This window comes from Cervus elaphus, chromosome 33, assembly GCF_910594005.1.
Source record: "Cervus elaphus chromosome 33, mCerEla1.1, whole genome shotgun sequence".
Taxonomy (NCBI): Eukaryota; Metazoa; Chordata; class Mammalia; order Artiodactyla; family Cervidae; genus Cervus; species Cervus elaphus.
This window is the reverse complement of record NC_057847.1, coordinates 31319052-31340205: the sequence shown is the minus strand read 5'-3', so window position 1 is coordinate 31340205 and position 21154 is coordinate 31319052. Positions and strand designations below refer to the sequence as shown.

The 21154-nt window shown below is 40.0% G+C and overlaps 1 protein-coding gene across 1 annotated transcript in view; it reads right to left on the bottom strand.

Moving 5' to 3' along the window:
- Positions 1–3011: 3011 nt before the first annotated feature.
- The window catches only part of STK39 (serine/threonine kinase 39), a 315028-nt gene continuing 296885 nt past the window's right edge, over positions 3012–21154 (bottom strand). The window contains exons 17-18 of the mRNA XM_043894916.1: positions 17353–17417; positions 3012–4555 (exon numbers count right to left, since the gene is read on the bottom strand). Of these exons, the coding sequence (XP_043750851.1) occupies positions 4481–4555; positions 17353–17417 (140 nt within the window). The 3' untranslated portion in view covers positions 3012–4480. The remainder of the gene's footprint in view (positions 4556–17352; positions 17418–21154) is intronic.

The window sequence follows — 21154 nt, the reverse complement described above, 5'->3', positions numbered from 1 at the left end:
TTCTGTGATAAATTACAAATCTTGGTTTCTTAAGCCAGTATTCTACATAAGCGATAAATACACTACAGGAATCGTTATTCTATTACTGACCTTTCTTCATTCTGTAACAAATTCAAATAATAGCATAAGATTGTAATTTTTAATAATATTCCTTGCCCTTTGAGTTATGAGCTAAATTATACAGGTTCAATAAACCCCTTCAGCTAATGATACTCCTTTTGTAGGCTGTAATTCATGTAAGGGAAGTTTTATGTACCTTTCTTCAAGCATCCACTGGCTTGGCATAGATGCACGCTACCTGATAAGCTAATTGTGCAAATTTTTCTTCTGTTCTTAGGTGCCCAAACTAGCCATGGTTAGGTTTGTTGAGTAAGGTGTAAGAAGACAGGTAAAGAGGCATCACTGTTATCGGACCATGCTTTTTCTCTGTGGCAAAAAAGCATTAAGGCAATCACTGAGACATTTTGGAAACAGGTACTTTTTGCTATTTTTTATGGCTTGTCTCTTCCAGTGGAGGGCCAGTTCCTTTTTTGTGATGTTTTGGGTGTTAACTGATATTGTATCTAGGGTCCCTGAGGCAGTCAGTCACTTAGTCATATTTTAAACATATGCCTTTACAGTCTTCACTCTTTATATGCATTAAACACTTTACTCATTCTTGGTAGTACACATTCTAAATACCTAACTCCAGGAAGTATTTTATCCACTTAAAGGGAATACTCTTATGATCAAACCTCATTAATTAAAATTTTAGTTCATGCCAATATGCAATGGAAATTGTCACTTGAAAACCATTTGTTTATGGCAATTCTGCCTAGTGGTAGACCTCTTTTCTAGGTTGGGACATTCTGGCCCTAAGGGTATGTTTTAGCACCACCCACCTTGGCACACCACTTAACACCCAACCTGCCCTTTAATATACCGGTCAGAGTATGAAATGGGTAGATTAGACAAATGTGTGCAACAGAAAATTGAGGGTATGTTTGAGTTCCTTTAATTGTATCATAATTGGATAAAGCCACTTTTGGATAAGCCAGAAGTATGCTGTCTATACTTCTGCTATAGGTATGGATAAATTTAAGCTGATCATATGATTTTACTATCACAAATTCAATGGGCCTCACTAAGCAATAGCTTCTCTTATCCAATATACCTCAGTATATTGTGCGTATATATATATATATCCAATATACCTTAGTATATCCAATATACTAAGACAAAAAAAGACCTAAGATCATTTACTGTCAAATATGAATCCTAATTTCTGGAAGAAGTCCTCCATCCAGTGTTAGTTTGCTTATATTTACCATCTCTGTAATGTAATTACTTAATTGTAGATTCTGCTTACCAACTTAACTTTGGAAGGTTAACCAGGGAAGTATGTTGCTTAACATGAAACAGATCACAGGTGCATTGTTGAGATGAGTGAGTGAAAATTCTGACTGAAAAAAAAATTCCTATGCTAGGATTTTATATGGGATTAGACTTGTTTTTTGAGAGAATTCTTGACTCTTTCCCAAAAGACTACTACTTCACCCTACTCCAACATGAAGAGGCATGAAGAGCTACCATATTTACCAGCATATAAGATACTAACACATAGGGAAATGGGTAACTTTCTAAGAATAATTTTTTGGAAAAAAAATTGTTTTCACACACAGTCTAGAAGTGTCTCTAAAAGTTGTCCTATATACAGAAAACCATGTTATTCATATAAGAACAATATATGGACATTAAAATGAGATGATAATGTCCTTCCATTTTAGATCTTTGCAAGTTGACCACAGTCGGGGCCAGGCAGATTTTGTGTTTGTATGAGATGTGAGTCCCTTGATTTTATGAAGAAGTGTAAACCCTCCTGTTCGCCAGAGCATGTGAGCTGTCCAAATAAATAATGCCAAGTATCTGTGTTGAGCGAAGTTTAGGTTTTCGCCAGTGAGCAGAATCACAATGTGTCATGTTTAATCAAAAGCTTGATTAGGAGAAATAGTCACACAGGACTGCCTAAAGGAACTGTACCCCACTCATCCCACTCAACTTTAACTGCTATATCTTTCTAGACCACACGTGAGAGCAACTGCTTGGATCATGATCTCAACTCCTAGCAGACCAGCACTTCCTATCACATACCCTGCATCTGGGCCCCCAGAGGAAGCACTGGAAAGGGTAAGTGTTCAAAACTTGGAATATATGTGTCAATGCTTTGAGAGTCTTTAAGTTTCTAAATTCATGACTCGAACTTCCTAGAGAAATTTCATTCCAGGCTTTAGTACTAGGAAAAATCAGTGTCCATCCTTACTTGAAGGAGAAACGATGTTACTCTTCACCGTTGGTGGGTTGGGAGAAGCTCTAATCCCAGTCTGTGTGCTGACTGACTAGGACCTCGTCACGAACTTCTGGGTCCTAATTTTGCACTTGCAATCATTTTAGTAGCCAGTTCTTACTGACCCTTCATCTTAATTTATGTACTTGAAAAAAATATTTATCTTGGTATCTGGTTTATGTAAGCTCCTTCAAATACCATTAGAAAACATATGAGAATATGAGCATAAAAAAATATCACATTTATTCATTACTGTATTGCAAAATAGAGTTCTAGAGCTCCTCATGTATGTTTTACTCTGAACAGAATGTGTGGGTTTTTTCTTACACTGTTTTGGCCGCAAGTTGTGCAGCAGATGTCAGGAGGCCAAGAAGCTGTGAAAAGGCCCTGGCCAAGTCCTGTAACCATTCTTGCCTTAGTGGTTGGAAGGAATTCTTCCCACTTGTCTGCTGCAGCCCTGTTGTTTTTGACTTAAAGATAGACTGTCTACATTGAATGTGAATGTCTTTCATTCTTTTTGTCAAGCTAATTGTCAAACCTGATTTCTCTGTGACTAGATGGATGCTTTAGTCTTCCTCCAGGGCACTTTTCACCAGATAATTCTCACTAGGCATTTTATGAAAGTGCTAAATATCACTGCAGCAGTGCAATACTACCTAGAGGAGGAATGAAACAATGTGACACTATCTCTTTGTGCAATAATACACTTTTATTTTCCTTTTACCTCTGCAGTCATCTTTGAGTAATTATTGTGTAAACAATAGAATGGAATGAAATTACATTAAGTTGTATGCAAATGGCTCTAGAACACCTTAACAATTATGACAAGGCAATTATAAATAACTTTTTTTTTCTTAGTAATATATATTTGCTTTTTAAAGTACATTAAAGAGCTGCCATATCTAGGGTTAGCTAGGAAAGAGCGAATGGTACCATCTGGGAGCCGCCACCCTGAAAGTTTAGACTCCAGTTTTGAAAATCTGATGGTTCACTATTCCATAATATATAGTCAAGCAGAGGGTGATTTGGGTTGAAAGTATTTATTCTTGAAACTTAACAGCGTTTTACCTTTTAGTCATTGCACAAAACCCTTTCTATTATTTTTCACTCCATCTGGGTATTCTGCAGAATTTCAAGTAAAACACGGATTCTGGTATTTTCAAGTTTATCACCTTTGGAGCGACAGAGCCTATCATTTCAGGAGACATCAAATCAGAGGTGGGTACATAATTAGCAATCTGACAGAACGGCGCCATTTTAGAGAGCATCCTAAACGTTCCAGTGAAGCAAAACTTACATATGCCACTTTATGTAGAGGAAATTTTAGATCTGAGACTATTCCAGAGTAAAGCAGCCTCAGGCACATTCTTAATATGAATTTTTTTTTTTTTTCCACAAGGCACCTCCCTCTCCCAGGAGACAATCAGATTGTGAACTGGTTTTCAGGCAAACCAAAACAGTAAGCATCCTAGTTCCTAATTCAGTCATTTCAAAAATCACAAGTTATAAATACTCGAAAGATAGACCTGAAATTTTTTGTTTAAATAACAAGAGTAACTGCAGGAAGCATATATAATCAAAAATGTTTTTTTTCTTCCTTATAGCTAAGGTGTGTAATGCATAAATATATGAAAAATAAAATTCACAGTCAGTTTTAAAACTAGAATTCAAGTTTGGCTAATAAATCTTAATTTTATAAGTATATTAATTTCTAAGTACAACATAAGAGGCAGTCTTGTCAGATGTACAATTAAAGTATTATAACAGAAAGGACAACAATGAGAGAAGAAATAGGCTTCTGATAGAAAAGATTCCTTTTGTTGCCAATAAATAGGACCACCTGAGTGTTTCAGATCCTTTTCACTTAAGGGAGATCCAAATTGGTTGCTGAAGATATTAAATAGCTTTTGAAAAACTGAGCAACAGTCGTGCAGCTGTGCCATTTGCTTGTTCTCATACTGTGGGTTGCTAGAGAATAAAGCAGAACTCAGTGTTGTTAAGTTTAAAAAAAATTCTCTTTTATCCCGTTACGTTGAAGCCGGCCTCTTCACAATCCTCTGATTTTGCTAGGGGGTGGGAGGAAGTGGCAGGAAAGGTTGGAGGGAGGGTGTGGCGAGGGGAGGCATGACAGATCAAGGTGACATCAAGGGACAGATATCAGCTGACACTCAACTGAGCAAACCCGATCAGCTTCACTTCGTCGGGAATCTCCGACCCATCACAGCCAGAAGCCTGAAAAAGGTAAAAAGAAAGCCTCAGTGCTTGTTGGTTGTTAGCGGCCTTTTACAGAGTTGTTCGTGGGAAGGCGGGTCCATCTGCAGTCTATGGGGCCAGGGGTCCCATCTCTGCCAGCAGACATGCTAAGAATCCCTTTCTTCAGTGACTCCTGGGTGTCACCTGCTCTGAGAAATCTGGTCATCAAGCCCATCGAGGACAGAGGCGAAAGGCTTTGTGGCCCATGAAATGGAACTGCCAGTGAGCCAGCCACAGGACTGCTGGGAAGGCACATACACATTCTCAACAACTACCATGTAAAATGTAGTTTTAAATATGCCTTACTTTTAAAAGACTATTGTGAAAATGAGAAGAGATCTAATAGGCCACACTCAAGGGTAAGTTGGTTTTTACCAAAATCATCATCTCTGTCAAACTGGTCAGGACAAAAAAGGTCACCAAGTAGTGGAATGGCTCAGGATAGACAACTGTTGTTTAAATAGGAGTAATTTTTACAGGGAAAGGTACTGTACGTTTTTTCTATAACAGAATTTGTAAAAATTTAGGACATATTTATTGCCTTAAAATTGGCCCAGATTACAGAATGCAAAGTACGTTATCATGTCAAAATCCAAAGAAACTCTAAATAAAGCCCTTGCCCATCAAAATTCTCACTGGCCCTAATTCACAACTTATTCTTCTCTTGACCTCCCTTTCCTATACAGTAGCTCAGTAGTAAAGAATCTGCCTGCAATGCAGGAGACGCAGGTTCGATCCCTGGTTGGGAAGATCTCCTGGAGAAGGAAATGGCTACCCACTCCCAGTATTCTTGCCTGGAGAATTTAATGAACAGAGGAGCCTGGCGGGCTATAATCCATGGGGTTGCAAAGAGCCGGATACGACTGAGGAGCTAACCTATAAACACACACAGAGTGCTCAGACCACCATTCTAAATTGCCTCTACAGAACATAAATCAGAACCGGACATTACGTAAGTACGACAAAGTGGGGTGAGAAAAGTTTGAATGCCTGGGAATGGGCAATTAATTACCAAAGGGACATATGAACCTTTTCTTGGCTGAATGCCTGCTAAATAATTGTGAAAACAACTAGTTTCCCAGGGTCAAAAGCCCTTTCCAGTCCTCACAGTGACACTGCTTGGCACTGTTCCAAAAGACTATACAGAAACTCAGCCCTTTGCCAACCCCAGCACTTTCCTTTAAAATAGGCAGCTAATTAGAACATACAACTTGAATATTTAAAATAATTGTCCTTAACATTCAGTGTGAGCAGTCATGCTTAATAAGAAAATCCATAGCCTAAAGAGTAGGAATATTAGCTAACATTTAAATAATTTACTTTGTGCCTGCCGATGGCTCTAGTTTCAATTGACAGATATTTGGTAAAGTACAGTTTTCAGTGTTTGCATTGCCAGGGGCAGAAAGATCAGAAGCTCTCCTTGTCACTGTTAACAAAGCAGCACAGGCAGAAACGGCTTCGCAGCTGAGATTTCTGGTGGGTATTTATCACACCAACACGGTGATCTTTACACCACCCTCCCCCGCCACCTGACCAGTCTTCTCCTACTACCACTGTTCCTTGACGGATCTTCCTAAACCTTCCCTTCTTCTCTCCTTGTAGCTATTGCTAACATCACTTCCTCAACTCACTGATGGGGGCCAGAGATGATCTGTGTAGAAAACTGCCAAACATCTGAGGTCAAACTGTTGCTTTGATCAAGTGTGAAGCACATCCATGCATTTGAAAGCTGTATCAGAAATCTGGCAGTGTGACTAGCAGGAGCCAAAAATAGCTAGAAATAAAAACTAAGTCCTTGTGGTGAAGAGTAATGAAAGTGAGAATCTGTGTCATCAGAGCAGTGATTATGTGGGTATAGGGAGGCCATGGCCCATTCTAGGTTCTGTCTCCTGGCAAAGAGGCACAGGCCAGGACATTGGCTTTGCTTCAGGAAACTCAGCCCTCCCTCCTCCATGTTGCTAGCTCTGATTTAAGCCTCTTAAATCCTCACCTCTTTGTAGCCTGCAAAATGATCATGAGGACAATAAGCAAATGATACTGAAATCTACACGAGAGAGACCAGAAACCCTTAAGGCAGCAGTTCTCAAACTTGATCAAGAACTCCAAATGATTATGTCCACGTGGATTATATTTATTGTACTTAGAAATATTAAATATTTATATAAACAAATGTGACTGAAACTTAGAAGCTTCTGCACAGTAAAGAAAATCATAAACAAAATGAAAACACAACCTACAGAACAGGGTAAAATATTTGCAAACGATGCCACCAAGGGTTTACACTAGAAAAAAGGGTTTCTAGTATATAAAGAACTCTTACAACTCAATTACCAAGAAACAAACCACCCAATCCAAAAATGGGCAGAGGATCTAAACAGACATTTCTCCAAAGAAATACAAATGGCCAATAACCCATGAAGAGATGCTCAACATCACTAATTACTAGAGAAATACGAATCTACAATGCTGTCCCACCTCATACCAGTCAGAACAGCCACAAATGCTACAGTATGGAGGAAAGGGAGAGCTCCTACACTGTTGGTGGAAACGTAAGTTGTCGTAGCCACTGTGGAAACCAGTATAGAGGTTTCTCAGAAAAGCAAAAATAGAATTACCTACCCTACAATCCAGCAATCCCATTCCCACTGCTGTAGATAAGAGTCCCAGTCTGTTACCTACAACACATAAACAGACTCACAGACATAAAGACTTGTCGTTGCCAAGGGGAATGGAGGTGGGGGAGTGATGGATTGGGAGCTTGGGATTAGCAGATGCAAACTATTACATATAGAAAAACAAGAATTTACTTTATAGCAGAGAGAGCTTACAATCAATATTCTATAATAAGCCATAATAGGAAAGAATGTGTGTGTGTACATATATAACTCAAATCACTTTGCTGGACAGCAGAAATTAACACATTGTAAATCAGCTTCAATAAAAATATTTTTAGTAAAGTATTGAATCTATTTTAAAACATAAAACATGTTTAGGTTATGTTGTATTTACTGTCTTAAATAAAAGGTGTTCTTAAAGTATTCAGTTACTGATTCATTAAACATTACAGAAATAAGCCCACTGCATGCTAATAGTTTCCCAAAACAAAATTAAGAGTAGCACTGCTTCTTACACTTTCTCAAATCTCAAATGTTTTGCTTAATAAAAATGGCCAGATTCTCACACCTGCATGTGCAGTCACTCGACTGCTGTTTCCCTTAAAGTATACTAAGAAAATACAGTCTCTCACAAATGTCTAGTTGGAAAAGGGGAGCGTATCTTAATAGCCTTTCCAAATAATTGTGGACATCATTTGTTACTATGCCAAAACCTTCGAAGTGCTATTTTCATAAAGCTTAGTTGCAATGCAAAATGTAAAACCAACATGTTAAACTTTTCATAACTGTTATGGTAAACACTGGCCTATTTTAATGGATCTTTTACCCATGTATAATTTTTTAGCATCACTGAGCTAGCAAATGTTCCAAATGTTGACATATTACACAGTATCAATACATTATTATCTATTACCAATCTCATCGGATAAGGCTTTAAATACTGGGGGTAGGGTTGTGTGTGTGGGGGGGGGTGTCCGTTAAACTTACTACGGCATATACAAGTTTTCTAAAATCCTGTTTTTTGCTTGAAATGTGAAATTTCTTATTGACAACAAATACTGTCCATTGTTTTCCTTGAAGTGTCAGGCTTACTGGGTTCATTTTGAAACAAATGTCTGCCAGATCCCTAGTCTGAAGAGCCAATGTTTGTCAGCTGTTCTTCCAAATAAAAGTGATGGTCCATGAAAAAAAAAAAAAAAAGGCTAGTTTGGCTCACAGCTCAACCAGTGCTTTCCCTGGAGACAACCATCACACTTAAGTACTGAAGAAATGCTTCCCCTCTCATCACATAGACTATTAAAAAGATGTGTTCTCAAGTGGGGATTTAAGCCAGTTGCAGTTACTTTTTAAAGTTTTATTTATTTACAGAGTGATAGAATGAGTGCTTTAAAGATGATGGCTACTACTACAGTTTGATATTTCTGCTTTGGTTTCTGCCAACATTACTAGGTTTGACCACAGTGGCTTTTACACCAATGTTAACACTATGGAAAAAGCAAGTAACATCTTCATATTCTTATGAACATTCAAAATCCCTTAAAAAAAAGTCTCAAGGAACCCCAGAAGTTCAAGACCCACACTTAGAGAACCTCCACTTGAAAGGAAAATGTACACACTTTCAGGAGCTTACCGTGGTAGTGACTGTCACTCAAGTGTCTGACTCCCGAACGTCCCCACCATACCAGCAGGCGTGGCCCTCATCGCATGGAGGAGCCAAGATGTGGCTGTCCGACATCAATCGTAAGAATTCCCTCCACTGCTAGCCTGGATGCGCTCTGGAACCACCAGGGGTGTTTGAAAACATACCCGTGCCCACGTGCACCCCAGAAGTTGTAACTGAACTGGTCTGGGGTGTGGCCTAGGCACTGGGGTGTTCTGAGCTCCCAGGTGAGCCAGTGGAGCCTGAGAACCTCTGTTCTACCCTAGCGTCCCCTTTCCTTTAGGGCCATGGTTCCTAAACTTCAGCATCAGAATCACCCTGAGGGTGTGTGAACGCAGGCTCCTGTGCCTGCGGATTCCCTCCAGATTCTGGTTCCAGGACTGGGATAGAACCCCAGAATTCACATTTTTATAAAGGTTCCAGGTGAAGCTGACACTGTCCGTCCGAGGACCACACTTGCAGAACCATTGTTTCAGACTGAATAGGAGACAGAGCTGCTACATGGACCTTCTTGAACTGACAGTTTCCGCAGGAGGAGTAAGTTAATACTCTCAGCTACTTTTTATATCATTTGAGTCCTGGCTTTATGTGTACTTTGGGAAATATCACCTTAATCACTCAGCCTTGATAAGTAAGGCTCTTTGGCCATTAATTACCAAAATGCATATAAAACGGCTATCTGTTCAATATCACTCATTATTAGAGAAATGTACCAGCTCACACCAGTCAGAATGTCCATCATTCAAAAGTCTACAAGTAACAAATGCTAGAGAGAGTGTGGAGCAAACAACTCTCCTATGCTGTTGTCATAGCCGTCATGGAAAACAGCATGGAGGTCCTCAGAACACGAAAAATAGAACTACCACGCGACCCAGCAACCCCACTTCTGGGTACAAATCCACACAAAACTCTAATCCAAAAAGATATACGCACCCCTATGTTCACAGCAGCACTATTCAGAATTGCCAACACGTGGAAGCAACCCAATGTCTGCTGACAGATGAGTGGGTAAAGCAGATGTGGTGCATATACATGATGGGATACTGAGCCATAAAACAGAGTGAACTAATGCCATTTGCAGCAACATGAATGGACCTAGAGATGATCATACAAAGCAAACTAAGTCAGAAAGACAAATACCATTCCATATCACTTATATGTGAAATCTAAAATATGACATGAACATATCTTCGATACAGAAACAGAATCAGGGATATAGAGAACAGATTGATGCTTGCCAAGGGACAATGGGTTGGGGGAGGGATGGAGGCTGGGGTGAGCAGATTTAGCAGATGTAAGCTTTTATGTATAGAATGAATAAACAACAAGGTCCTACTGTATAGCACAGAAAACTATATTCAGTATCCTTTGATAAGCCATAATGAAAAAGAACATTTAAAAAGAATATGTATGTATAACTTTTCTGTATAGCAGAAATTAACACACTGTAAATCCTCTAGACTTCAATAAAAAATTGCTATCTGCAATGCATGTTAGTAAACTGCAGAAACTAAGTTCATCCTGCTCATGTGTGTACCAGTTGGATGTTAATTACACGAATAGTTGACCCTTGAACAATGGAGGGGTTGGAGGTGCCAGCCCTCCAAGCAGTCAGAAATCCACATATAACTTACATTTGGCCTTCCTTAAATATGGTTCCTCTATATCTACAAGTTGAACTAACCACAGATTGTTATTACTATTGTATTTATTGAAAAAAATTCATGTCTAATTGGATCAAGCAGTTCAATCTATGTTGTTTAAGGGTCAGCTGTACTCACAATTTGTGTTCTATCTTCTACCTCTCTTTAGTCATTAAGTCATATCCTACTCTTGCGACCCCATGGACTGTAGCCTGCCAGGCTCCTCTGTCCATGGGATTCTCTGGGCAACAATGGGTTGCTATTTCTTTCTCCAGCTCTATCTTCAAGGGCAAATTAAATATTTTGTATTGTCACTAATGCAGTTTCAAAAATTCCACATTGAAAGCAGCAAGAGTTACCTACTTTACAAAACTGCAAGGTAGCAAATTAAAAAATGACTTAAAAAACATTTATGAAAACTTGCCTCGAGGCTTACAACAATAAAACCATACTGATAATGTCAAACCCAAAGCACGTACTACTTGAGCAAAAATGCCCTCTATGCCTGAACTGCTTTGTTGAAAGTGAGAAGGTTTCTGATCTCCCTGTTCCCAGCAGTGCCAACAACGGAAATCATACTTCACTTATTATCTTTCCTGTCAAATGAAGCTAGAGATCTCACTGGGTGGAGGAAAAAAGTAAATGTATTTCTTTAATTAACAGTATCCTTGCCCCTCACGGCCATTTAAAAAAAAATTAAAATAAATAAGCAGATATACAAGAGACACCTTTTTAAGCTTGAGCCAAGTATTTCTTAATAGTGGTCAGAGCTAAGAGGAAAGAGACTGGAGAATGAGTTGTCCACATGTGACATGCCTCCCAGCCTTGGCTAAACACTGGGACCACCAGAGGGTGCTTTCAAAGTTCCCAAAGCCCAGGCTGCAGGAAGAACAATTAAACTAGGCTATTTGGAATAGGACCCATGCATGAGTAATTTTCTAAAGTGTCCTCACCATCCCTTGAGTGAAACCACTGTGCAGCCAGTTGAAGAACCACAGTACTAATGATTACATAATTTTCAGGCCCCTGACATCCTCCTTTAGAAAGCAAAGAAAGCACTGAGATTAAAATGATAAACAGTTGAGAGGACTATGAGCAGTAGCAGCTTAGGAGGAAAAATGCTTCTAAAACACTTTGATCTAAATAACCAAACTGGATCTCTGTGGTTTTACTGGGATGTCCCACAGACAACTAAGCCAAGCAGCAGTTCAAATGAGCTCTGTCAAGTGGGTCTCAAACTGGCTGGCAACTGACAACCACAAAGAAAACCTCTCAGGCTTTAACTAACTAGAGCTGGATGGAGAGTTAAATGATAGAAATAGAAGGTCATTCCTGAGTTTGGCTTTATTTAACATCTTTATCTTTTGAGGAAAAACCATCACTTTTCATTCAGTGGGAATGCCACACATTACCTCATTCTCAAGCCATAAGGGAAAAGAAAAACTTGCATGATTCTCCTGCAGGTCTCCTGTATCAGACAGGCCAATATTACTCTGCTTAAGGGATAAAGGAGATCTGGTCTCAACCAGACGGTGTTCAGTCATCCAAAAGGTGAATCCGCAAAGAAACAGAAAACTATAATACCATAAGGGTGCAAGGTCCTGACTGTAAGACTGAACAGTTGTTGAGCCTGGGGCCATGATGCTAGACCAGAGTTGAATTCTCAGCTTTTGCACCATGTCATCTTGGGCGAGTTAACCTCACAAAGCCTCCGATTCCCCAAACATGGAATGGACCCAACAACATCACCATCTTATGGGATCATGAGGACTAAATTAACTGAGATGATGTAAAATACTTCATGCTCTGTTCTGCAAACAGTGGATGCACATGAAACAGTAGTGATTCCTGTCATTTCTACAGGCAAGGCCAAGAGATTCTGACAGAGACTTTAAAAGAGGGAATGGAGCTGAGGTCACAATCTTAGTTTTCAGGGATCAAAACAAAGGTAAAGAATGACGGCTCAAGTTTTAAAAATGAGGCTTGTGTTATTCTGATGTATTTTAATTATGATCAGTTCAGTTCAGTCACTTAGTTGTTTCCAACTCTTTGTGACCCCATGAACTGCAGCATGCCAGGCCTCCCTGTCCATCACCAACTCCCGGAGTTTACCCAAACTCATGTCCATTGAGTCAGTGATGCCATCTAACCATCTCATCCTCTGCCATCCCCTTCTCCTCCTGCCCTCAGTCTTTCCCAACATCAGGGTCTCTTCAATTGAGTCAGCTCTTTGCATGAGGTGGCCAAAATATTGGAGTTTCAGCTTCAACATCAGTCCTTCCAATGAACACCCAGGACTGATCTCCTTCAGGATGGACTGGTTGGATCTCCCTGCGGTCCAAGGGACTCTCAAGAGTCTTCTCCAACACCACAGTTCAAAAGCATCAATTCTTCGGCGCTCAGCTTTCTTCACAGTCCAACTCTCACATCCATACATGACCACTGGAAAAACCATAGCCTTGACTAGACAGACCTTTGTTGACAAAGTAATGTCTCTGCTTTTTAATATGCTGTCTAGGTTGTTTCCTTCCAAGGAGTAAGCGTCTTTTAATTTCATGGCTGCAATCACCATCTGCAGTGATTTTGGAGCCCCCAAAAATAAAGTCAGCCACTGTTTCCCCATCTATTTGCCATGAAGTGATGGGACTGGATGGCATGATCTTAGTTTTCTGAATGTTGAGCTTTAAGCCAAATTGTTCACTCTCCTCTTTCACTTTCATCAAGAGGCTCTTTAGTTTCTCTTCACTTTCTGCCATAAGGGTGGTGTCATTGCATATCTGAGGTTATTGATATTTCTCCCAGCAATCTTGATTCCAGCTTGTGCTTCATCCAGCCCAGCATTTCTCATGATGTACTCTGCATATAAGTTAAATAAGCAGGATGACAATATACAGCCTTGACATACTCCTTTTCCTTTTTGGAACCAGTCTGTTGTTCCATGTCCAGGAGATCCAAGACAGAAGTCTCTGACTGCTTGGATCCTCTAGATGTACATTAGAGACACAAATAAGATTCTACACAATTTTGTTAGGTAAAACGTTAAGGGATGAGGGATGAAGGGTGACCTAGCCAAAAAGGATGCAAGCTGATCTCTAAACCCTACCCCAGAAATGCCAAGGAGAGCTCACAGATACGCTACAAAAAGAACCTCAGAGACTTTTCCGACTCCTGCAAGTGCGTCCTAGGCACACAGTGGATACAGACTAACCACAGGGGCTTCTCCAACTCCAGCACATGCACACATGCACAGCTGTGGCCTCGAGTAACCTTAGGCAGCTAGCAGTCTATTAAGGATTCATAAATATTCTATACATATATACATTTGATTATAACAGACTGAATTATGGGAAAGACATAAGTAATAGAGCCTGTTGTGCAACTGTCAATCAAAACTCTCAATCCACACCCATCTAGATGAATACGTAAAATTCCTATTTTGCATGTGCCCAGACATGTCCCATCCCCTGATTGTCCTTGAGTGTACCTATCTGCATTCTGCACAGGGCATGAACCAAGAGGAGGGGACAGGGAGTATAAAAAGGGAGGTCAAGAGGGATCATTGCCACTCCTTCAGGGCTGGCCATCTTCGGCCTATTTAACAAAACAGCTTGAGCTGTAACCCGTCTGTTGTTTCAAACCCTTGCCACGATGAGACAAGAGCTGAGAAATCTTGCCTGCTTGAGCTGTAACAAGACTAGAACTGAGGGAGAGCAATACACCAACCTAAAAACTTCAATATGATATAACCTTCCAGAGAGAGAATACTGGAGGAGAACCAAGACCAGGATTGGATGTCAGAAACAGCTTGCTGGATAAGTGAAATTAAAGCAGAAAACTGGAATGTGTCTAGGTGCTGGTGAGTCAGAGACCAGGCTGGGTGAAGCTGGGAGACAAGGATATTTTAGTAAGAGGGAAAAGTACATTCAAAGGGTCAGTGGAGGAAAACAGAATAGGACTAGAGAAAAAATGAATGAATGGGGGTGGGGTAAAGAAAGGCAGAGCAGGATCTAAAGGAGGTTTGACTGGGGTGTACTTCCTTAGCCATGTTGTTTGAGTTTCAGAAGAGGACAGTGGAGAGCCAGTCAAGTATCTGGGGGCGTTTTGGAATTAAGGATTCATGGCAAATAGTGGCTGACTTTATTTTTGGGGACTCCAAAATCACTGCAGATGGTTTTGCAGCCATGACATTAAAAGACGCTTACTCCTTAGAAGGAAAGTTCTGACCAACTTAGACAGCATATTAAAAAGCAGAGACATTACTTTGTCAACAAAGGTCCATCTAGTCAAGGCTATGGTTTCTCCAGTGGTCATGTATGGATGTGAGAGTTGGACTACAAAGAAAGCTGAGCACTGAAGAATTGATGCTTTTGAACTGTGGTGTTGGAGAAGACTCTTGAGAGTCCCTTGGACTGCAAGGAGATCCAACCAGTCCATCCTAAAGGAGATCAGTCCTGGGTGTTCATTGAAGGACTGATGTTGAAGCTGAAGCTCCAATATTTTGGCCACCTGATATGAAGAGCTGACTCAGTTGAAAAGACCCTGATGCTGGGAAAGATTGAGGGCAGGAGAAGAAGAGGACAACAGAGGATGAGATGGTTGGATGGCATCACCAACTCAATGAATATGGGTTTGGGTGGACTCTGAGAGTTGGTGATGCACAGGGAGGCCTGGCGTGCTGCAGTTCATGGGGTCTCAGAGAGTTGGACATGACTGAGAGACTGAACTAAACTGAACTGGAATTAGGGAAGAATGACTCAGGTTAGAGCCTCAGTGTGGTAAACAGAGCCGGAGGCTGGCAAGTTGTAGGCAGGAAGTGCAGTTCCCAAGGGGGATCCCACTAGGGGGCTGAGAATGGGGATGAGGAGGAACACAGACTCAAGAGAGGGAATCCAGGGAACTAACAAACTGACGAGAGAAGATGAGGGAGAGGTCCACATTATTCTTATGGTTTATCTAGGGACAGTACAGAGGGTATTTTTACAAAACCTTCAGTACTATGAAAGGGCTGGGGTAGCCACTCCTATTTTATAGGTAAGTGAATTGAGAGACGATAGGAATAAGCCAGCATAAAGGTTTTAATCTCTTGTCCCTAGGTTTACATGTTCAAAGTTTGGAAAATGTCCTGGAGGTATTATATGCTGTAACTTCTTTTTTTGCAGAATTAAGAAATGAATAAAGAAACATTAATTCTGACTTGAAATGCAGACACAGGGTGCCGTTTTTCTCGTCCATATATCCTCATATAAATGAAATATGTTTACAAGATGCAGGTGAATTAGAAACATAATGGAAGTGAAAAGAAGAGTCCTAAGCTAGAAGATAAATTTTCCAATTTGTTAATTTCTCACTCTTTGTCTGACTAAAATGTTCTTTTATTATCAAAACAAAATTAATTTCTTCAGCTGAATTCTTTCTGTGAAATTCTTTGTGTTTTTCTTTTATCACCCAGACTGGCCATCTGAAATTAGATGAGGAGCAAGGTCCAGAAAGTTAATTAGCACTAGGCTAACATTTACTGTAACGAATCATTTAGCATTTTTTGGCCATGTACATTTTCCATTAAATTTTCACAAGAAATAAAAAAGACCATTAATATGTTGTGCACAGCAAAATGTTGGTCATCTAGATCTTAAATTGCTTAAGCACTCTGGCTGGCCCTTGATAAGATTAATTTATAATTTTAAAAATTAGTCATTTACTACACTGTCTGCAGAAACTTTCCAGAAAAGCATCACTTTTGACTAGTTGGACTTCTCTCCATTTCTAGCCAGGATCACAGGCTCTTAGTTTCACAAGGACCCCAGAATGCTCCATATCTGTATCTCTGTGGCCACCCTAGTTTATAAACTTAAAATCTACCAGTGCAGAAAAACTGCTGGAATATTTCCTCTCTATGAGAATCTGTTACTGTGATTTGAAATGTGGAGTTAAAATGTCATGCCTTTGTTGACTAGCTTTCAGAGGGCAGTTCTACAATCGCTTCCAATTACTTAAACCATTTCTACAATAATCACCCTCAATTTTTAAAAGTTAGGACCACTTGGCTTTTGCTTCAGAAAAGGTTTGTTAAGAGTGTTTCTTCGAACTCAGATTAATTTGTCTTTCTGGTCAAGTTGCCGTACAAACTGGAAGCAAAAGGGTACAGACTTCAAGACTTCTCAAATGGCTACTCTTAAAGATGTGATGGTAAAAGAACAAACCACACTTATGGAAGAGGAAATTTCCAATCATTATTAGAAAGTATTCCCAAGTCATAAAAAAGAACAGAATAATGCCATTTGCAGCAATGTGGATGGATGTAGAAATTGTCATAATGAGTTACTGTAAGTCAGAGAAAGACAAATATATGATACCACGTATATGTGGAATCTAAAAAAATGGTACAAATGAACTTATTTACAAAACACATAGAGTCATAGATGTAGGAAAAAAGCTTATGGTTATCAGTGGGGAAAGGGAAGGTGAGGGATAAATTGGGAGATTGAAACTGCCATATACACACTACATAAAATACATAACTAGCACAGGGAACTCTACTCAATATTCTGTACAGACATATATGGGAAAAGAAATCTGAAAAAAAGAAGTAGATATATGTATAACTGATTCACTTTGCTGTTTCCCAATTCACTCTGCTGTACATCTGAAACTGACACACCCTTCTAAATCAATTATATTCTAATTAAAAAAAAATTCTCATGTTGACCAGCCAAATAACGAATGCAAAAATGGATTCCCACTTGCCTACCCCCCAACACCAACAACAGAATTATGGAACAGGGTATTAAATGATATTACTATTACTTGTTGGCACAGCATGGCGAAATCTTTACCTTCATTCTGTAACTTTCCACTTACCAACTTAAATGTCAATGTTTTTAAAGCTTTGGGATCATCTACAATCTTCTGTAAATTAGCAGCCACTGTAAAATACAAACACAGAGAAAAAGTGTCCAAATTATTTCCAATAACACTGGATTTTCACATCAGTGCTTCAGAAAATTTGACTAATGATGCAATAACCTGCAAAATAATTTCTTGCAGAGACATTACAAAGTCCATATATATGACCAAATTACTCTCATAAAGACATTTTCTACCACAACCTACATCTTCGGTGCATCAATTAATCAGTATACACTGGTCCCACATTTTCTACAATAAAAGAGAAATGGCTTACTAGTGGAAAGTAGAAAATGATCGTAGCCCCCAGTGTTTTCACTACCTGGTTCTTCTCAATACTTATTAATAAGAGATGTATTAGCCAGGACAGGGCAGTTCAAAACAAAGAGGAAACTGGTTTCTCTGGAAATAATAGGTCAGCATTTTGAACTCCTGTCGCCATAAATTCACTCAGTTCTCTGCACCCAGTTTTATCAAAGCAATAAAATACAGTGGATAAGCTCCACAACTCAGGCATGAGTCTTGGTGCTTTCAGAGCATGGTGATCTGTCAAAGCATTGAATACCACCCTGAGCAACACCTGAACTGGCTGAACAGGGTCAAGCGCTAGAGGTTGTCCATTTGGAGCTTAGTAGTACAGATACATTTTTAGTAATAGCCAGATTCATCAGAGATCTGTCCTGCTCTCTGTGGTGCCAGGACGCTGTCATAGAGGAGTCAGCCTTCCCTGCATAGGCTCCTGTTTATGAACAGGATTCTCATGAGATGATGCTGATGGAAATTTAACACTTTGCTCCTTCTACCTCCAAACTCAAAGTAGAAACACCAAGTGTCAAGTACGTGCTGTTGGTCAAAGAAAGAGAAGTTTGTATTGAAGAAATTAAGAGAGAAAGTCCTGTTCATCATTTTTATTTTCCAAGAGGAAATCCCCTGCTGCTTCAATAATCAGTCATCTAAAAAGTTATCTGAATATTTGAAGAAAAAATTTAAGAGAAAAATAGTCAACATACAAATATTTTGAGAAAAAATGTTTCAAGTATAAAGTTTCTAAGTAGAAAATAATCTGTGCAAATTTTATTTTTCTCTAAGGTAGGCTGAAAACAACCTAGATACATGGATTTGTGACAGAATAGTTTCATTTAATCCATCTGCTGCAGAGGAAAAAAAACATGAAAATCAGATATTCACTATGGCCTGTTTCTCTTCATAAACCATAATTACAAATACCGTTTTATCTTCATCTTGACCTCTTAATACTCCCAATCAGAGTAACTGACAAAGTTTCATTTGTGCTAACACTAACACCCCTCGCCCCCATTCATCTTTCTCTCCCCCCTGTTACTGCCCACACAAGCAAATGTACACACACATCACACAGAGATCCTGAGCCACCAACCTCCATCTTCTTTTGGCTTCCTCCACAGTTTCCCAAACTTATCTCAGATAACAAAAATCATCTGCTAATCAACAAGAAATACTGGCTCATGGAGTGCAAAGCTCTGCTCTACAATTCTGCCCACTAAAGCCAGTACTGATGATGTCAGGGCGCTCTGACTATATGCAGATTGCAGCAACCGAACAGAGTCACCCTCTTCTTAAAGCATAAAAGTGTTCTAATAGCTCTTTGGATCTGAGCTGATTTCATGAGTGGCCATAAAGTCCTCACATGAATTTCAGTCCTTTCATTAGAGTCTCTCCATTAATGTGGATGATTTACTGCCTTGTTCTGGGTCATCTATTTCCAGTCTGCTCTCTAACGTTCCGCCAAAAGCAGAGCTGCGTCCTACACTAATTCACAACCCGCTCTCTGGTGCACACACATCTGTGCTAGGGCGAGTTTCCAAGGAACGTGGCTAGAAGCAGGCTGGAGCCTGGAGGGCAACAGTGAGCGGCTGGCATCTTAAACAATCATCCCAGAAACCACATCCCCAGTTGTGAACCCTGCGCCGCGAAGGACATTAGAAATTCAAATTCTGTCTTCTGCTCAAAGCAAAAATAGCAAAACTGGCCACTTACCTGATTACTTAGCCCAGCTGCTAGGCTTATTTTCAATTTAGTTGATTCTAATTTGTTGTAAAGTGCTACAAAATAACTTCATTTAACTGACATCACATAAAATTCAGGGTGATGCTAATTTCTCTTCTAGTAGCAATGCTCATTAAAAAGATGGGTGTCACTGTTTTCTCCCTTCTCCTGACTGCACCTGGAGTTCTAAAATAAAAAAAAAAAATGCTCCTTACCTGGAACGTGAGCTGAGAGGTAAGGGCTGGTTGTTACTTTAGACTTCCTCAAGTATATGCTGATAACTTCATATTTTAAGATACTTTAGTTTCCAAAAAAAAAAAAATATGGGGCTTCTGAACTCAGTGCCGGCCAACTCATTTCAGATCCCTCTCAGCTTTCCCAAGTGAGACTCACTCACCTAGTTTCTGAGGCACACTGTGTTACGCCTTGAACTTGTCCCTTCCCTCCTCCCCAGCCCACTGTCTTTGGTCTTGGCGCTTTCTCTGTCTCTTGACCACACAAGACACAGGTGATACTCACTGAGGCCTTCTTGCCTACACTGGGGTACACGGCACCTTTGTGTGACCAGTCTATTTTTTTCCTTCTATTCTTGTGTCCCTGCATCACACTTCAGGCTTGAATCTCTATCAGGGCTAGAAGTTTCTGTCTGCTGTCTTGGATGACATCTGGCTTAAGTATTGTCTTTTATAAAGTGGTAATAATGACATTAACCACATGGGAGAAGGATGCTAATATTCAATACTCCCATGAATCTAAACAGAGAAGGAAATAAGACTGTCCCAGGGGATGATCTACTAGAGTCCAGGCAGTGGAGTTGATATCTTTCTGGCAAACTAAGTCAGGCATTCCCCAGACACTGGCTTCTCTATAATTTCCTTGTACTACTCAAATTCTGCACACTTTGACAGCAAAGTCACAGTTAGATAATGACTATTTATGGTTTGTGTTTGTATTCTGAGTGATCATTCAAAACATGTACTTTTCTCCCCACATGCTAGCGTGTTTCACCTTAATCTCATATAGTAGTGATGTTCTAATGGAGGTGACTTAATTGGAGCTATTCTCAAACAAAAGCTTTGGGGAAAAAGCACACCAAATGAACCCAAGGCTGATGTACTCCCCTAGCAAGAAATTCTGAGATAAAACAGAAGCACAGACTTGGGTTACCTGACAAGATGATAACGTCGTAATATATTTTACTCAAAGACACACCCTGTAGGTTGCATGGGTACAGAAAGGAGGCATGAGATTACAAAGATAGACACATGGGTGCCAAAAGAGAATTCAAGCTCTAAGTGAGGAGAAGAGGAGAGGCTAGGGGGCTGGGTTTCTTAGATACTGCTGTAACAGGAATGCAAAGTTACAGCTAATTAACAACTCAGTTCGGGACAAAAGAAGAGCTCTGCCCTATAATTTTCTCTAAATGTCTGGGCTCTGATCTTCAGGAGATGCAGTGTAGCACAGTGTGCAACAGCCTGAATTCTCCAGCCAGGGTGCCCGCGTTCAAAGCCCCCTCCTTAGAGCTGCGTGGCCCCGTGAACTTGGGCAAGTTTCCTTAGCCTCTTTGTGCTAGAAGTTATGCATCTGTAAGAGGCAGATGCTACTGGTGCCTACCTAAGAGGGTTGTTCTTAGGATTAAGTTAATAACAAAGTGCTTAGAATGGTGCATGATGTGTAGCAAGTGCATAATAAACATTAGCTTGTTGCCTCTACCTGGGACACCTGCAAATCT